This window comes from Chelonia mydas, chromosome 3 (genome assembly GCF_015237465.2).
Source record: "Chelonia mydas isolate rCheMyd1 chromosome 3, rCheMyd1.pri.v2, whole genome shotgun sequence".
Taxonomy (NCBI): Eukaryota; Metazoa; Chordata; order Testudines; family Cheloniidae; genus Chelonia; species Chelonia mydas.
Window position 1 is genome coordinate 189900217 of NC_057851.1, and position 18406 is coordinate 189918622.

The 18406-nt window shown below is 40.1% G+C and overlaps 2 protein-coding genes across 7 annotated transcripts in view; one reads left to right on the plus strand and one right to left on the minus strand.

The window, feature by feature from the left end:
* KIF16B (kinesin family member 16B) overlaps positions 1 to 18406 on the plus strand; it is a 289704-nt gene that overhangs the window by 82372 nt on the left and 188926 nt on the right. The window lies entirely within an intron of this gene.
* On the minus strand, positions 3333 to 4132 carry LOC102933667 (60S ribosomal protein L28). Its single transcript, XM_007065680.3, has one exon. The coding sequence runs from the start codon at positions 4108 to 4110 to the stop codon at positions 3697 to 3699; it is 414 nt and encodes a 137-aa protein (XP_007065742.1). The 5' UTR covers positions 4111 to 4132; the 3' UTR covers positions 3333 to 3696.

Here is an 18406-nt window from a genome sequence, read left to right on the forward strand (position 1 = left end):
GGGCTGCTGCCGCAGCACCTGCATTTCACAGTAAGCTGTTCACAACAATTTTCTGATCTTGGGAGCTGCAGAATCTTTAATGGGTTTTCTTGATTGATGAGGGTGATGTGGCCTAAAGCACTAAGACAGAGAAAAATCTGATTAGGAAGTTTCTTCTCAGTTGTGGTTTTCTTTGTGGCTTTGAATAATGGAAGTTAGTTTCTTCCAGAAGAGTAAAGTATGTTTATCGTACCTCTTTTTACAATGAAGTTGAATCCACTAGCAAGAGAGGATAGTTTTATTGCTTTGCGCTGTTATTTGGGAGACGAGGATTTGGTGGTGATTTTGTGGTTTTATGAGAGACTCATTATATATGTATGTAAACATCAAAATTCATAGTGAATGATTATATATTTTAATATTTCTTTTTAAAGGGCAATTTTTCTTTAATTTTCCAAAACATTCTAATAAAAGCACATTATAGCACATCATTCAGAGTACTGGGTTCTTAGATTACAAAATACTCACCACTTCCTGGACACTACAGTGCTAATAAGCGATGGTCACATAAACACCACCCTATACCGGAAACCTACCGACCGCTATTCCTACCTACATGCCTCCAGCTTTCACCCAGACTGCACCTCATGATCCATTGTCTACAGCCAAGCTCTACGATACAACCGCATTTGTTCCAACCCCTCAGACAGAGACAAACACCTACAAGATCTCTATCAAGCATTCTTACAACTACAATACCCACCTGCTGAAGTGAAGAAACAGATTGATAGAGCCAGAAGAGTACCCAGAAGTTACCTACTACAGGACAGACCCAACAAAGAAAATAACAGAACGCCACTAGCCGTCACCTTCAGCCCCCAACTAAAACCTCTCCAACGCATTATCAAGGATCTACAACCTATCCTGAAGGACGACCCATCACTCTCACAAATCTTGGGAGACAGACCAGTCCTTGCTTACAGACAGCCCCCCAACCTGAAGCAAATACTCACTAGCAACCACACAACAGAACCACTAACCCAGGAACCTATCCTTGCAACAAAGCCCGTTGCCAACTGTGTCCATATATCTATTCAGGCTACACCATCATAGGGCCTAATCACATCAGCCACACTGTTAGAGGCTCGTTCACCTGCACATCCACCAATGTGATATGCCATCATGTGCCAGCAATGCCCCTCTGCGATGTACATTGGGCAAACTGGGCAGTCTCTGTGTAAAAGAATAAATGGACACAAATCAGATGTCAAGAATTATAACATTCATAAACCAGTTGGAGAACACTTCAATCTCTTTGGTCACTCGATTTCTGATCTAAAAGTGACTATTCTTCAGCAAAAAAATCTTCGAAAACAGACTCCAATGAGAAACTGCTGAATTGGAATTCATTTGCAAATTGGATACAATTAACTTAGGCTTGAATAGAGACTGGGAGTGGTTGAGTCATTATACAAAGTAAAACTATTTCCCCTTGTTTATTTCCTCCCCCCCCCCCGCCCCCCCCCCCCCCACTGTTCCTCGGACGTTCTTGTTAACTGCTGGAAATGGCCCACCTTGATTATCACTTCAAAAGGTTTTCTCTCCCCCCACCGCACTCTCCTGCTGGTAATAGCTCATCTTAAGTGATCACTCTCCTTACAGTGTGTATGATAAACACCCATTTTTTCATGGTCTGTGTGTATATAAATCTCCTCACTGTATTTTCCACTTTATGCATTCAATGAAGTGAGCTGTAGCTCATGAAAGCTTATGCTCAAATAAATTGGTTAGTCTCTAAGGTGCCACAAGTCCTCCTTTTCTTTTTACTATAGCATTAGTGATGTGTTCCCTGTTCAGCACAAAAGATAGCAAGCTTCTAACGAAGCTCTGCTATGGCTGGCAATTTAAATGTAGAAAGGCAGAAAATTCAGAATTACTATTATTTTGGGAACAAGAACTCAGTCTCAGTGAACATATAAAAGTAGGACATAAACTTGATGGAATATATACAGTATTATGCAATATAGACAGAGTGTCTTTAACAGACATGGGTAATGAGGAAAGCAGCTTCTTTGGTACAAGACACAGTGAATCAGTTTCTTCCTTTTTAATGGGTGCCTTGTCATTTTAATGGGAATCTCAAATTTGTCAAAGTCATTTTCTTGGAACGGTTTTTGGCTGTAATTGTCTTGTCAATCACAATTAGACACAACTGAATTTTCTTGCAATTGCTGCTTTCGTCTTGACAAGTGTCACTAAATGATTGCAAGGGCATTAATTTTCTCCCGTTTTTGTGGTAAGGTGCTTGTTGCAGTCTTGGCTCTCTTGCTATGACCATGTCTGTCTGATTTCTCCTCGTGGATGTCCTGTCTCAAACTCAACGGGTCAGATATTGAACTTGACATCTCCCCTTTTAATTTCTTTAGAACCATTGCCAATAAATCCAGTGTCCTTTTATTCACCTATGCTCACAACCTTTGGTGTCTTATCTAGTTCCACCTCTGTCCTTCCCTCCAGGCATCCAAGCTGTCGCCAGATCACATCACTGCTAAATGCTCTCTCACGTTCAGCTGGGGCACTGAGAATTGTAGCTACTGTTGTTTTAGTCTGTTTGCAGTCCTTGTATTCTGAACCCTTGTATTGATAGTTATGCTAATATTGAAAGTCTTGCAGAGACTTACATCCTCACAGAGTATATCATAAATAGGAGGCCAGCTCTTCAGATGTCAGTAGCTCATGGCATTGTCCATTTGTCAATATTCAGCGGTGTAAACATGAACATCACAGGCTGGGGTGCAGAAGACCTTTTTGAACATCAGCTTTGTTTCCAAGCTGTGTTTCAAACTCCTGGAAAACTGTCACACAAGAATTTGTGCATATCTTCAAAGATGCAATTCAATATTCCCCAAATACAGTGAGTCACCTGTTCTACATTTTTCAGCATATGGTCTTGATGGGTTACCCATCGCTGCAAACACAGAAATCTGCATGGATATCTATCTGTGAGTGTTCTGGTAATGTTATGTCATTTCTCTGCAGGTGTCCTAATAGCTCTCCAAGTTTGATCCAGTGGCTGACATGATTGCTATGTTATACAGGAACTCGGAGTTTCAGGATGTTTTTCAGGTCATTACATTTTGGATTTGGTTTTCTTGGTCTGTGGCAGCTTCACTGAAATGTTCAGAGCACAGTGTAGATGGTCTAGACAACCTTGATAGCTGAGTTGATCCAACCCAGAATATATCCGAGATCTTGTCAGTGGTGATCAGCTGATCTACTGGAGTCTGGGCTCAGTGTGAGTTCATTCTTATCCTTGGAAGACAAATGATAGAGGATCTATAAATTATCAAAGAACTCCTGTAGTTGACTCATTCCAGTTAAGTTTCTGGCTGCTCTCCAACAATAAATTCAGAGTAGCTGTGCTAGACTTGAGTTCTGGTTAGAGAGTTAAGAGGCAGATAGCTATTCTGGATTTCGTACCCTCTCGCCTCTTCCCTACAGTTATCATGGGTGCTCTTTTTGATGCAAAAGAGATCCAGTTGTTTTGCAGAAGATTTTCAGCATAGCAGTTGTGACTTCAGTTATATCCTGTAGCTGAACCGTCAGTCAGATGAATAGCTTACCCATGAATGATATTGAGCCTTCTCATCAGCGGTTTTTTTTATTTTTATTTTATTTTTTTTTGGTTTGAACCCTTTATTGGGACATGCTAGCCATTCATACTGTCTTGGTAGCCCGGGTTCTCTTCTTCACCACCACCACCAGCTTCTGGCTCCACAGGATAGTGCTGGTGCGGCGCAGAGCTGCCATGCACAGATCCTTGCGGTAGTTGTTCTTGCGGATGATGTGACGCAGGCTGTTGAGCGTAGCCCAGGCATTCTTGTTAATGGTAGTCTTCTCACAGTTCGTGGCTGCCTTGCGCTCGTCTGCCCGTTTCTTCAGCACCACCACAATCTCCTTCCCATGTGCCGCGGGCTCCACGCCGACCATCTTGCGATGGATCAGCCCATTGTAGTGGAAGGAGCTTCTGGCCTTCAGGTTGTTCGGCTTGGTGCTGTAGGTTTGTTTGCTCCGCTTGTGGAGAAAGCTGGAGCTGTTGCGAACGATCATCCACTGCAGGTGGGCCGACATCGCCCTTCTCTCGGGTACCTGAGCAAGACTCAGAGCTTACTTAAAGTTGTGGACTTATCTATCATCAGAGTTTAACTGTCTTCTCCTCTATATATTTATGACACTTCATTTCTGCAGAACCTAGTCCATGGTGACTGGACACACTCTTAGTGAAGAATTTGTTCATGTTGAGTTCATTGAATTCTTGCACATCAGCGTTTGTGGGGAAAATTTGCAAAAGCCCCCTGATATTTGACAATTTTACATGCTGTATGAAAAAAGGATTTTTTCTGTTAGATACTTTGGGCCAGCAAATTTTCAGACGTGTTTGCCTCTTTGATTTTTTGTTTTGCTTTGTTTTTTGTTTTTAGCCACAACAAATGCTTTGCTTTTGAAGGGATGCACTGACTCAGGCTTGTTTTCACCACATGAAGATACTTCCATTTGCCCACTCCATAAACAGTCAGATTCAATTTCTGAATTCTTCACTTTTGTATGTGTATTTCTTCTCAACTTCTTGGCCTTCACAATGATCCAGAGGGGTGCTCAATTTTCTTCCTCAGGCACTGGCTAAGAATCCAGCAGTCAAGAATCGATGCTACATGGAACAGTGTCCCCATCAAACTGCATGGAGGAATTTGGGCTGGTCTTGTACTCAACGGCTCTTCCTCTCTTAGTTGAACACCTTGCAAGATTCTGTCTTCTGCTGTTTTCTTATCTTGTTGTCACTCTCTCAAACTCCATGGCTGAACTTTCCTAAAGAATAAAGGAAACTGCTACACAAAGAGAAGCTAATTTAAAAATAAATGGGTATTTACTGATTCTCAACTCTCCTTTCAGCGGCAGGTTCTTCTGAGCTAGCATGACTATATTTCCAAAAACCACCTATGCAGAAAAAACTTGGGATCATGAGTCCCCTGCTAAAGTGCACTGGAGTCTCTACCTTGTTGAGCTGCACTGTGGTGGGGTGGACTGACCCTCCACTTTCTGGGCTACTTTTTGTTTGGGGTAGCTGCAGCTCCTCCCTGACCACAAGAGGTATTGAGCTGCTGTTGCTGTAATAGCTCTTTGGGTCTGCTTCTCCTTTGATGGCTCCTGATGCTACTGCTTCTCTCTGTGTGGAGGTCAGGAGTAGAAGAAATACTCTGGCAGCTCCACCTGCTCCCTTGTGAGCAGCTGCCCCTTCTGCAGTTGTACTAGTCCCCTCTGCTGCTGGCTGCGAGCACAGTGGAGGGTAGCAGCAGGCCTGGACAGAAGCTTCTGTGCCCAGGAACAGACATCTTCTGTTTGGAAGATTGGTATCAGCACCACTGACCATTCAAAGCCAGCGGTGCCAGTGTGTGGTAGAACAAGATGGCGGCGGCCTCAAAGAGTTGCTATTAAGGTGATTTGAGTCCTGGGCTAAGGCACTGACAATGACAGACAGGTCTCTCCTGACTACTAAGCAGCACTCAGAGTGAAGATCCTTTGTGGAATCTGAGGACCCTACATCTTGAAGAAGATACATTTCCAAGTAAGGATGGATAAATCTGCCTATTCCTAACCATGAGACCATGCTTTCTTCAAAGGAAACCCTATCAAAGGGTGCAAGATCAGTTATCTCCATGCTAAAACAAAAAGCCCCAGAAGCTGCCCTACTGATTGGTGCACTGGAAACTACATCATATCACCAACAACACCAACACAACTGGTATTCTAGCAGCCTACTTGGTGACATTGTTTTTAAAAAAGAATCTTGGGAGAACCAAAACTTGAAAAGCAATGCAAATGTTACATAGCAATATGTTTTGCCTTCATTTAATTGTTGATTACAGTCTTAAGAATGTTCTTTGTCCTGATAAATCTAACTAGACTTTTTATTACAGTCACCCAGAAAAAGATTTAATTGAGTTGGGGTGAGAAGAGAAGCAAAGGAATGTGGTTATATTTTTTGATGTCCAAACAAGTCAGACAGAGTTGCTTATTGGTTGTCGGGGAAAATGCAAACATCTACTCTCTGTCTTAATAAGTGCTGTATATCCTGGTCTCATTCATCAGCTCACCTGAAGCTTGCCTGGAGAAATTTTTCCATTGGGAATTGGAGCTGACAATGTGGTATGCGCGAAATTTCAAACCCTTCAAACATTATCTCACTGTTTTTTCGTAATCATGTTCTTATTAGTAAAGTCCTTTCTTGACTCTTGCCAGAGCTGTGAACAAATATATTATACTTCTGGGAAATGGGTAATCCAGCTATTCAGTGAGTACAGCATTTCGTACATTGAGAACAGAAAGGCCTGTATTTTCAGTATTTATCTTTGGCAGAACTGGAAGCCCCACCTATAGTTAAGGTTGTCTAACCCTTCCTATTATAAGCCCCTGTTCTCAGTTGCTTATGTCTTTGCCACACTGGTTCATTCTGATTTATTTTGATGCTTTCAGCTTAAGTAGTTTAGTCAAGAATGAGTTTAGAGAAGAATATATTATTTTGCGCATGTTAAAAACAAAACAACAAAGCATAGAGAAGCTCCGGGGCTTCCAGTTGGAACAGTGACTTGCTGTTTGGTGGGGGAGGAGGTGGGAGAAGAATGGGCTGGAGAGGTCACCTGGTGTCAGGGATGTCTCTTGCTATCCCTGCAAAAAATTGCCAAATTCAACCAATTTATAAGACAACCCCCCTCATCCCACAGAAAAATTTGCATACACTCAGCAGAGAGTTAATAGAGTTTAACTAAATTGTCCAAAGATTCCATCTGCACTGAGCATGTTCCAGCACAGGGCTGCAGGGGCTGGGCAGAATTTTCCCTGTAGCTGCTCTTCCTGGCTGCCTGGGGTTGCTGTGGCAATGGGCAGCAGAAGTGAGAGGAAGGAGATTCTCTCCTGTGCTCTCAATGCTCCCAGTGCTGGCACCAAGGCAGTGTGGAGGAAGAAGCATGTGTTTCAAATACACATGGCTAAGAAATGGGGGAAAGAGGAGTTTTCAGGGGCGAGGGGTGAGAGGGAAGTAAAAGGGGAGGAGGGCAGGAGCTCGGGAATGGGGAGGTTAGATAAGAGCAGAGGAGGACAGACAGGCTGGGGGCACAGAGGAAGAATGGTGTAAAACTGTTGGAACACGCTCCCCTCCCAAAGTTGGAATTGAACCCATGAGTTCTGAGTTTGTACATTTCTCTGCTGTCAGCAAATAACTGTGCCACCCCCTGGGAAAGTGAGTGTCTCATCCCCGTCTAGTGACTGGTCCACATAAGATACCAGTGCGCTATTTCTGCCAGTCAGTCCATTAGTTTAAGTGGTAGAGGTCTGTGCTGTGGATCCAAAGATCCAGATGCTGGTGCTGATCCAAACTGGGGGTCAATATTATTACCCAAGAAGAATTTATTTTCAGTTTTGTTTAAATTAGGAAATTGCATTTTAAAAAAACTGTGTTAAAATCATGTTAAGGTTGCAAAGTCCATTTCTTAAGTTAGAAAAAGCCATAATTAAATTTCCCATGCAACCTTAAGTTGTCCCCCTTCTCCCTGTGGTATAATCCAGTCTTTAATGACATGATCACACACTATTTTTTCATCAGGACCTTTGCCTCATTCAGTGCACAGGCTGGACTGTGCTCTTGGACTGAATTGAAGTTGGGTAGTGAATGAGGCTCTTGTCTGCCTCATTAGTTGGAGAAATTGGAAAGTCTGTAGTGAATGAGGCTGGGAATTGCAGAAAGAGAAAGGATAGTCTTCAGGTTAAGGAAGCTGAATTGGATTCTATCCCTGCTTCTGCCACAGATTTCCTAGGTGATAAGGAAGGACTAAGTTTTCAGTTGGCCACTGTTTGTATGTTCTGCATTTTCCAAGTACCTTGAGTCATCTGGGGCCAGGTTTGCAGAAGTGCTGAATGCTCATGACTGCAACTGAAGTCTGTTGCTACTGTGGTTTGGATAAATAAAGTGCTGTACAACTAATAAGTATTCTGAAAAATCAGTCCCTAGGTTTCACAAGTTGGGCACCCAGAATTAGTGAATACTTTTGATAGTTTTGCCCCTAACTGCTCTGTGCCTTCATTTCCCATCTGTGAAATGGGGATAGCAGTAGACCCTTATCTTACAGGGATGTTGTAAAGATAAATTCATTGTTTGTTTCACTCTTGGAGATAATAAAGTGGAAATATCCATGAATAAATTATTAACTTAGTATTTAGTGCAAGGTTTGAAAGATGTGCAGTAAATAACACCTGGGGCCACACAATGAATGGCGATTAAAAAAAAGAAATTGGAATGTACCCATTCACTCAACACTGTCCATTCTGTCCATTGAATGATGCAGGAGTCCTGTGGAAAAATATGATTATCCAATTGAAGACTGTATCATAATGCATAGGCACAAGGGGGCAGACTTAAGGTTGCACAGGTATTTTTGAACCTTTCAGTGATTAACTTTGCAACTTTGGCATTCTATTGATATTGGGGTTTTTGAGTGTAACTTATTTTTATTACAGCCAACACTGCAGACCTTAGCTGAAGTCAGTCCTATTGCTCTAGGTGCTGTACATATGCTTAGCAGGAGACAATCCCTGCCCTGAAAAGCCTACAATCTAAATAGACCAGGAAAGCAAAAGGCAGGACAAAAGAAGCATCTTACAGGTTGAAAAGTGACTTCTTGCAGACTTAGGGCATTGTTTCAGCCATGCAGGAAGATAGACAAGATGCAAGGGGCATGGTTTAATTAGGTCATAACTTTATTAACTTATCTGGGAAATACTTGGCAATAAATTGTACAGTGCAGGTCATTCTTTCCTGAATCATTTTCACCTATTTGAGAGTGCTGCCATTATTCCTGCCTCTCTGGTCCCAGCCTGGCTGGGACTCTACCACCCTCTTTGTGTGTGTGTGGGTTAAGGGCCTTTCCCCAAATCCAGTTTATCAGGGCCCCTTACCCCTATCGAACAAGTACCCATACTAAATATTTGCCTCAAAGAGGTTCCAGGTTGACCCTTGACTGGGTTTCCAGGTAATTAAATATTCCCTACTGAATATCGGCCAAAAATATATCTGCTCCCCATTCACAATTTGTACCCCCATCACCTGTAAAAATGTGGGTACCCCATATGATATTTTCTGATGGGTGATTATTCATTCTCCCTGTTCACTTACAAGTTTAGCCCCTTTTCGATTTACACACCTTCTGGCTTTGTAAACCTGTGGAGTCCTGGCAGCTCCCCACAATGCTCTTTGCTGCAGTATTTCACAATAATTTATTAGTCCTGGATCTGCTCCAAATTTTTCTTTGCCCTGATTTTATTATAAAATTGCAAATCATTCCCATCCAGGTGAACAATAATCACATTGGGTGGCTATTCTCTGGCTGCCATAGAGTGTAAGGGGCATCAGCTAGTCCCAGAGCATGCTCCTCCTTTTATGCCAACTCAGGGTTGCCTCGCCCCAAGGCCCAGGTGTGAACCTTCAGGTAAATAGGCCACCTGCTCATGGGCTCAGTGCACAATATTGTGTCCACAGATCCACATACAGCTTTCCTGACAGGTTTGCTTGCTCCTGAAATTGGATTGATAGTAAAACTAGGCATTCACGCCATTTGATTATGATTATCAGCTGTATGCATTTGAATGTCAACATCCAACCACGTGTAACCCTTCAGCCCCTACCTTGAGCTGGGGCATTGCTTTCACATCCCAAACCTGAGCGAGTGGGACCCGAATTCACGTGGGTCTTGTTAGCCTTGTTTATGTGTGATATTTCTGACTGTGTGGAGATTCTTCCACTTCCTTTCTTGAGTTTTCATCAACTGTGTTGTAATTGTGCTTTCTTAAGTCATCTCTTTAGAGTCTTTGCTCTCTTTGTTATATTTTTGCTTTAGAAATTCTTAGGCAAAAGAGAAGAGCGGAGGACTCTTTATCCTGATACCCAAAAGGAAGGGAACTCATAATGTATCAGTAAAGCAGATGAAGATGCCTAATAGCAAGTATACATCCTAGCAAGCAAAAAGGAGAAAAAAATGAAAATAAACTGAAGACAATAAATGGTTTAAATACTTGTTGTAAAGTTGTCAGTTTTTTAGCTGAAGTCCTCAGTTTATCAGCCAAATTATACTTTTTTTGCTGAGAACATAAAACAATTGTAAATGAACTTGACCAAATTATTCCTGGAAAGAAGGTTACATTTTTTCTAGCTTTTAATCACTGCGGTTTTACGTAAATTCTAAAAGTGACTCTTCATTTTTTTATATTTTTAAAATAAATTTGATTTTTTTTCACTGCAAGTGATTTAATGCTATGGATTGCCTCCTTGTAAAATAATGATAATAGAAATTGTGTTTACGTTATTGATGCTACACTTTCAGAATAGTAGCTGGACAGCCTAATTGCATACTCAACTTTTTTTGTCTTGATGCTACCTCTCATCTATCTTTCATTAAAAGGGACATCATACATGTTAAAGTCAGATTTACTTCCATGTCACACAGCCCTGGCTGGTTTCTCATTAAAAAAAAAAAAAAAAAAAAAAGAGAGAGATTGACTTCAAATGCTAATGACGTCACATATTCCAAGAGCTTAGGCCACTTGCCTAGTTTTAATTATTCCAATGTATGTTGGACAGTCTAATTATTTTCTATCAGAAAAATGTTAAGTTTGATGCATCCTGGGTGCCCTGGAAGGGTTGTAATTTAAGCAGCAGTATTAGGCTTCATTTGTTGCTGTCAGTGGCTTTTACTTGGAAGTCATGAAAAATAGCTGAAAAAATTCCTTTCTGTCCTGTTAATTTTTATGCCATTTTCATTTATGTAGTGGATGTGTTTTACATTTACGTGAGAGCTGTGATTTTTGGAGCATGGTACTATCCGTCAGACATCACTGAGATTTTGGTAAAGAGGCAGAAGTTTTCCATGATGTATTTATGTATTCATTCACATACTAAAATCCTGAAACATCAAAAGTCATGGCTAATTTTTGGTAAACACAGGGGTGTGCGTGGGAATTAAAATGTTACTGGTTTTGGAGGGGCATGTTAGAGCTGTGGCCGAAGGCTCGGTCAGCAAACGGTGGTCAGCAGCGGGAGCAACAACTGGGTCAGCGAACAGTGGTCAGCTGCCAGGGCTGGAGCAGTAGCTGGGTCTGGGTAATTAATGTAACATCCAACTGGTGAACATGACCACTTATTGCATGTTACCCAGTTGAAGATGGTAGGCCCACTTGGATCCTACCGAGGATGTTTGATTGCTTACTGAATCCCATCTGAGACAAATGTTGTCTTTTTTTAAAATGTGCAAGAAAAATTAATACTAATGGTGGAATAAGTAATTTATAATTTAACAGTCAGACACAAAGGTGTGTGGAGGGGAAACAACGACGACAATCCTTGCAGGGACTATAGCCACCCCAAAATTTGCCTCGTCGCTACCCCTTCCAGCGCAAAGGTTAAATGTCACACAGATTTAAAAGTGGCATGGTATGGCATTACCATCCTTACTTCTGCAGTTCTGTGCTGCTGCTGGTGGCGGCGCTGCCTTCAGAGCTGGGTGCCCGGCCGGCAGCCGCCGCTCTATTGCCTCTCAGCTCTGAAGGCAGCACCTGCATACAGCAGCAGGGCAGAAGTAATGCTAGCAAGTCTGCTGGGAAAAGTGCTATTTGTATGTTTGTTAATACCGCTCTTCACAGTCACCCAGCTCGCTAGCAAGTCTGCTGTGAAAAGTGATAGTAACAAACATACAAATATCACTTTTCACGGCAGACTTAGCACCCTGTTGCCACCCTTACTTCTGCCCTGCTGCAGCGTTTGCACACCTTTCAGAGGTGCCAGCTCTGAAGGCAGTGCTGGCATCAGCAGCAGGGCAGAAGTAAGGGTGGCAATGAGGTGCTAAGTCTGCTGTGAAAAGTGATATTGACAGTTTCTTCACCCCTTCCCCCCCCCCCCCCCCAGTATTAAAGAGTAGCTATTTAAAAAAACAAAAAAAAAAACTTTTATACTCATAACAATAATTAGATTAAAATGTTTGTCTTCATTTAAAAGCGGTGAGAAAAGGTAAACTCATTCAATAGGGCTATACATTTAACATTTAAAATAATGTTAAATATGAAAATGTGATTTTAACTTATAAGGGGGGTTGCATTTAGAGGCTTGCTGTCTGAAAGGGATTGCCAATAGAAAAAGTTTGAGAACCACTAAAGTAACACATTTCCCCAGGGAATATGTTTTTGGGAGATATTATTTGTGTTCCCATCTTTTGATCTTACTGTATATACCTTGTCTCCTATTGCTCTTGTTTGCTCATTGTATTTTATGAATACCTTTATCTTTCTTGCCATGAATCTGTGCACTTCATTGTCTTCTATAACTGAAATGGAGGCCCTTCTATCATGGTTATAATTCAACATTTGGATTGAGGAACTGTTAATTCTCACACGGTGCTTTTTGTAAACCTCCTAATGTTGTTCTTATCAGATAAATAGAATTACTTTTTGCTTCTCTGGTTTATAGACTTTTGTGTCTTTTCTCATGACTTTTACACTGTATCTAGTAAAAATTCTGAATTAGATAATGACTGAGTATACTGTATAATTTATAATTGCATTAGCAATACAACTTAAGTGTGTGCCTAGCTGCTGTTTTTTTTCAGTGAAATAAACAATTAAGGACAGATTCACATACGTGATAACAGGAGTTTACCCTTCTTGCCCTGAGTGAACCAGGATTACAAAAGGAAAGTATCAAAATCCATAGCCATGTTATGACACACAACCAATTACTAATGACATTTGTGCTAGAGCACCAGTTTTTTTACGCTTTGAGTACACAAAATCAAATTGATAGTTTTAAAGGGCATCTTATTCTATCCTTGTAACATCTTTGATTGTTTGACTTGAGATCAAAAGGAATATATTTTTTGCTATTTGTTGACCTTTTAATAGACTCTTAATTTGCTTTCCCATAAGTGAAGTGAGCTGTAGCTCACGAAAGCTTATGCTCAAATAAATTTGTTAGTCTCTGAGGTGCCACAAGTACTCCTTTTCTTTTTGCGAATACAGACTAACACGGCTGCTACTCTGAAAACCTGTATTAGATGTCAGTGACCTGGCGAAAATGAGCAAATTATTTCTGGGAAAAATGTAAGATGAGAGTGCTCTCATCAACTACCAGAAAAGCCATTATAAACTCTCTTTCCCACACAAAATTAATGCAAAAATCTGTTTAAAATTACCACTAAAATGTTGTCTTGTAGAACTAAACATTGAGCGCTACATAAAGATGTTAGATTCAGAGTTGCTATTGTGACCTTTTTCACATTATTATGCCTAGGTGAATTGTTGAGGGTCTCAGAACCATGCCTGATCTTAGTAAATGGGCTACAGTATACAGGAGCACTGAGGAGCTTTAAAGATTGAGGTCTTTTTATTTGTGAAGTTAGTCTTCAAAACATAAATCTGTATTAACACAAATAAGTTGCTAAGTTGGAAAGATACTCACTGACTTTAAAGGTCAGTTGTTTTCATAGTCCTCTTCCACTTAGTTAATATTTGTAAAGCTTTTGTTAGTGGTGGTTTCTAGAGTTCAATGCTTGTGGCTACAAAGGATGCACATAGGAATTTCCGTACTGGATTAGACCTGAGGTCCTTCTAGTCCAGTCTGCAACCTGGCAGTGGCTAGCACCAGATGTTTCAGAGGAAGATGCAAGAAACATTCTCATTCCTAATAGTTGGTTTGGTTTAAGTCATGATAGGCTTTCAAAATTTGTTAGCATTAACTAACCATGTTTGTTATCCATATAAATGCCCAGTCCCTTTTTGAATCATGCTAAGTTTTTGTCCTCAGAGACATCCTGTGGCAATGAATTCTGCAATTTAATTGCTCATTATATGAAAAATATTTTCTTTTTATTTGTTTTGAATTTGCCACCTTTTAGACTCTGATTGAATGTCCACTTGTTCTTATGATAAGGACCTGAGAAAATGGTGACACCATAGCATAAAACCAACTTCCATGTCCCCACCCATACTGGGGCTGTGACATGCTGCTGTCATATACTAAGAGCCACATGCCCACTCCTGCGTCCCGCCTCCCCTCATTTGGAAAGATTGCAGTATTGGGCTAATTTAGCAATTTCTGTGCATTCTGTGAAATCATGGTTTTTATAGGGCCCTGCTTATGAAACAGGAAATACCAATCCCTCTAGAATGGTTTTTAAAATTAAAATACCAAAGCGTCGTGCAATTATTTCTTATAAAAAGTATTGTTTTAAAGTTGTCACTACTTTAATTTACAACTGCTGGTGCCAAAACACATTAGAACCCAGTCTGCAGTATGTTCTGCCTTTGCAGAGTGGCCTCTGCTATGATCTCTGCTGCAATGACAAATGTGAAAGAGGAACTTTCCAATGGAGAGAAACAGCTCCTCATACCACCCTGCTGAGCCGTACCCTGACGTACATGATGTTATGGCCCATATAATCATCTGGTGTCTAGCATTTTTACAGAAAATAGGAGGAAAATCCTTTTGGGATTATTGTGCTGTTTCCTTTCTATTGTCTTTTTTTCTTTCTGGTGTCTTCAAAGGCAGCTCTTGAAATACTTTGTGCTTTAACCACATTGCTCCATTACACTTCTTTTAATAAAAATAAATGTTTAGCTGCCCAAATTTTTGAATAATTGTGTCACATATTCTATTTATAACCATATAGAAGTATGTTTCTTGGAATATATAATCACACATCCCAGTTGCATATCACTAGAAGTATATTGCTTGTTTGTTATGAGAAAGAACAGATTCACCATTACTTTGCGTTAGGTGTAAAATTCTGTGCAGACTGTAACTGTAATTCCTTTCTTATGTTAGCTTTTAAAATGCTCATTTTGTATAAGGTTAAATTCTAAATTCAGTGTTAATCATGTCCTTTCCTTCATCAAAATACCTCCACAGATGCTCTGTCTTGGAGTTGCATCCCATTCTTCATGTACACCACAAGGAAGTGTTAGGATATGATCCAAAGCACACTGAAGGGATGGAAAGTCTCCCATTGACTTCAACAGTCTTTGGATCAAAAGCCCAGCAAACATCCCAGCTCTTGCCAAGCCAAAGTCTATCAGAGAGACATGATGAGAACCAGTCGTACAAACTTGTACATGTGATGTGAAAATTACCTTGGGACAGATCTGTGTGTGTAATCCTTGGCCCCAGTTAACCAGTTCCATCTCCACACTACTTGCTCTCCCATTCATGCTCCATTTCTTGTTCCGATTCTCTCCTTCACATGCACACCCCTTGCTTTGACCCTTTCAAGTTGTGTGTGTGCACTTCTCTTTCTTGAGAGGTTTGATAATGCTCTTAAGTTGGTGGGAGTTGTGTACACCAGGAGTGCAGGATCAGGCCATGTATTTGTAATGAAGGAAGTTGTTATCTGATTCTTCTGAAAGATAAGTGCTATATAAACAGAGGATTAACTTTTCTTACAGTATAGCAACATAAACTTTAAGTATAATGTGTAGCTTTTAATAGCATTTATTCATTTTTGTGTTCATGGTATTTTTTAACTTTTTAAAGGCATAGTTATATGACAGACTTTTTAAAGATTTCACATAGAATATTAAAAGAAATGCAAATGTATTAAAAATTAAGATACACTAATATCATGAAAGCCTTAAAAAAAGCAAGGAAAACTTTAGCTGACTCTATTCCTGTTCCTTTGTACTTAAAGTTGTAGGGGTTTTAGTTCAGTTTGAAATTGCACAGGAACTCCACTTATCTATAAACAAGAGGCCACTGTTTCACCGACTTTTTTCTCTGAATGCATAGTCTATGTAATTCTTTCTCCTCTGTAACTTATTTATTTTGAAATTAAAGAAATAAACACTGTTTTAACAGCCTGGCATTCATGAGCAATCCTACAATACGCAGAATGATGGAGACTTTTTTTTTTCTTTTCCAAGGAAACAGATTGGTTTCAAGTTTCCAAGTATTTAAAAGGAATCATGTAAAAACATAAATATATACCTGGAGGAAAACCAGTTATGAATTAAGAACTTATTTTGTGTATTGAGAAAAGGAGTACTTGTGTACTTCCACGCAATGAAAAATACAGTGGGGAGATTTATATACACAGAGAAAATGAAACAATGGGTGTTACCATACACACTGTAACGAGAGTGATCAGGTAAGGTGACAGAGCCAGAAGAGTACCCAGAAGTTACCTACTACAGGACAGGCCCAACAAAGAAAATAACAGAACGCCACTAGCCATCATCTTCAGCCCCCAACTAAAACCTCTCCAACTCATCAAGGATCTACAACCTATCCTGAAGGACGACCCATCACTCTCACAGATCTTGGGAGACAGGCCAGTCCTTGCTTACAGACAGCCTGCCACTGAATGAATCCGATGAAGTGAGCTGTAGCTCACGAAAGCTTATGCTCAGATAAATTTGTTAGTCTGTAAGGTGCCACAAGTACTCCTTTTCTTTTTGCGGATACAGACTAATATGGCTGCTACTCTGAAACCTGCCTTTGTGTATAGTTGTCTGTTTTTTTTTATATGGCATTAAATGTTAGCGCCAGACCACAGAAAACCTTCAATCATTGTGAACCCAGGATATTATAACATATTTTTGTTCAGGTACACCCAAAGTTCCTGTTACCACAAGAATCTTCTCTGGTTATGGAGTCTCGTTGACTACTAATGCAGGGACTTTTGCCATTGCATATTTTTACGCATAATTTCTTTAATTTGGAATGACGTATTTTTGCATAATTTAAATATAGACATCTGGACAATTTACTCAGCCAATGTAATGTTCTGTTTTATCAGAAATGTCTGCGCAATGTGTTCTCTGAACTGTGTGTCAACAGTTAACTGTTTAATATTTAAATAAAGAATTAAGCTTTTGCAGTGGAAAGTGTAATGGAAATTAAGCTGAACCTCTTGGAGCAGATTATTAAAAGGGCAGTGTCATAATTATTTACCATTTTAATATGTGCAATGCCAATAGCATTAGAAAGTGTGACTAATCGGATGATTACAATTTTATACTACTTCTTATACTGATAAGGGAATATTTGAAGTGTACTTTGGACCCTCTGTATTTCTTCAAGTAACTGTACTGTTGGCTTTAAAGAAAACTTATACGAGATGTGATTTGCAGTTTCCATACAGGTAAAGTTACTAAAACAGTGTTTGAATTTCTACCTACACAAACTGCATATTTTATGGTACACATTTTACATGGTTCAACATGCTTAGCCCAAAGATTCAAACAAGTATTTTAGCACCATACTTTAAAAAAATTTAATGAGTAGATCTTCATTGTGGGATTGGGCCATAAAAGGTTTGATTCCCAGTTAGCGCTACAGACTAATATAGTTCTGGGGGAGTGAGTGGGATTCTGTTTTGGCACTCATGTCTTCCACAGAGTTGTTAAAGAAATTGCACTTTCAGAATATTGGTTTCTGACCATGTGAGAACAAGAAAGAACCCAGGGCTGTCATTTAGATAAACAACTAAAATCCCATTCTTCTTGTAGCCTTGATTCAGGAAAGTGCTTAAGCATTGCTCAAATTAAGTGTGCTGAAGTGCTGTCTTGAATAGGGATGCTTTCCTGAATTGGCCATTTACTTGTCAACTGAGCACATTTGATCTGGAAGTTAGTGAGATTCCAAAAAATAATAATTTTTACGAAGTCACTTTTCAGTGTAAAACTACAGCTTATTATACTATTGTTTGATACTTTGTGTTCTACTCTTTGGCCTTGTTGTATTATTTTCAACAGCCTATGAATACAATGATATTTTTTTTTGTTCAGTGATAAGTGTAGAGAAGATGAATTCAGTATCTTCAGGTTTTAAAAATAGAAACCTGAGTTTTTATTCATTTTCAAAATGATAATTTTTGAGCTTTTTCACTTTGTAATTTGAATAATTGGTTCACAGCTTTTGAAAAATTGCTGTACAAATCCAGGTGAATCAAGCCATGAAACAAGCCTAAGCAGTTATTTGCCTCATAAATATGGCATGCTTATAGACCTTTGACTTATTTAAAATGGGGATCCTGCCTCCATGGGAACTGACCTTATTGTGACCTGTGGGATGATGCAAGGGTTATTTCTGTTTGCCTGGCCTTCCTTCTTCTGGTGCCTTCCCTTTACTTGTTGGTTTTCCACAAAGGAGAGGTTGACCTTTGGGTGACAGCATTCCAGTGACCTTGTGGCGGGGGGGGAGGAGGGAGAAAGACAGCACTGAGGGAGCAATAGCAGGTCTTGGTACAAAAACTCAGCTGATCATTCCTTATGATAACAAGAGTTAAAAGAAGCTGCCAGTAAGAGTAGGATTTATTCTTGCTCTCTTGCTGACCCTATCTCC

What these genes read in the sequence shown, in the direction of transcription:
- LOC102933667 (XM_007065680.3), bottom strand. Translation starts at nt 4,110, where the DNA reads ATGTCGGCCCACCTGCAGTGGATGATCGTTCGCAACAGCTCCAGCTTT.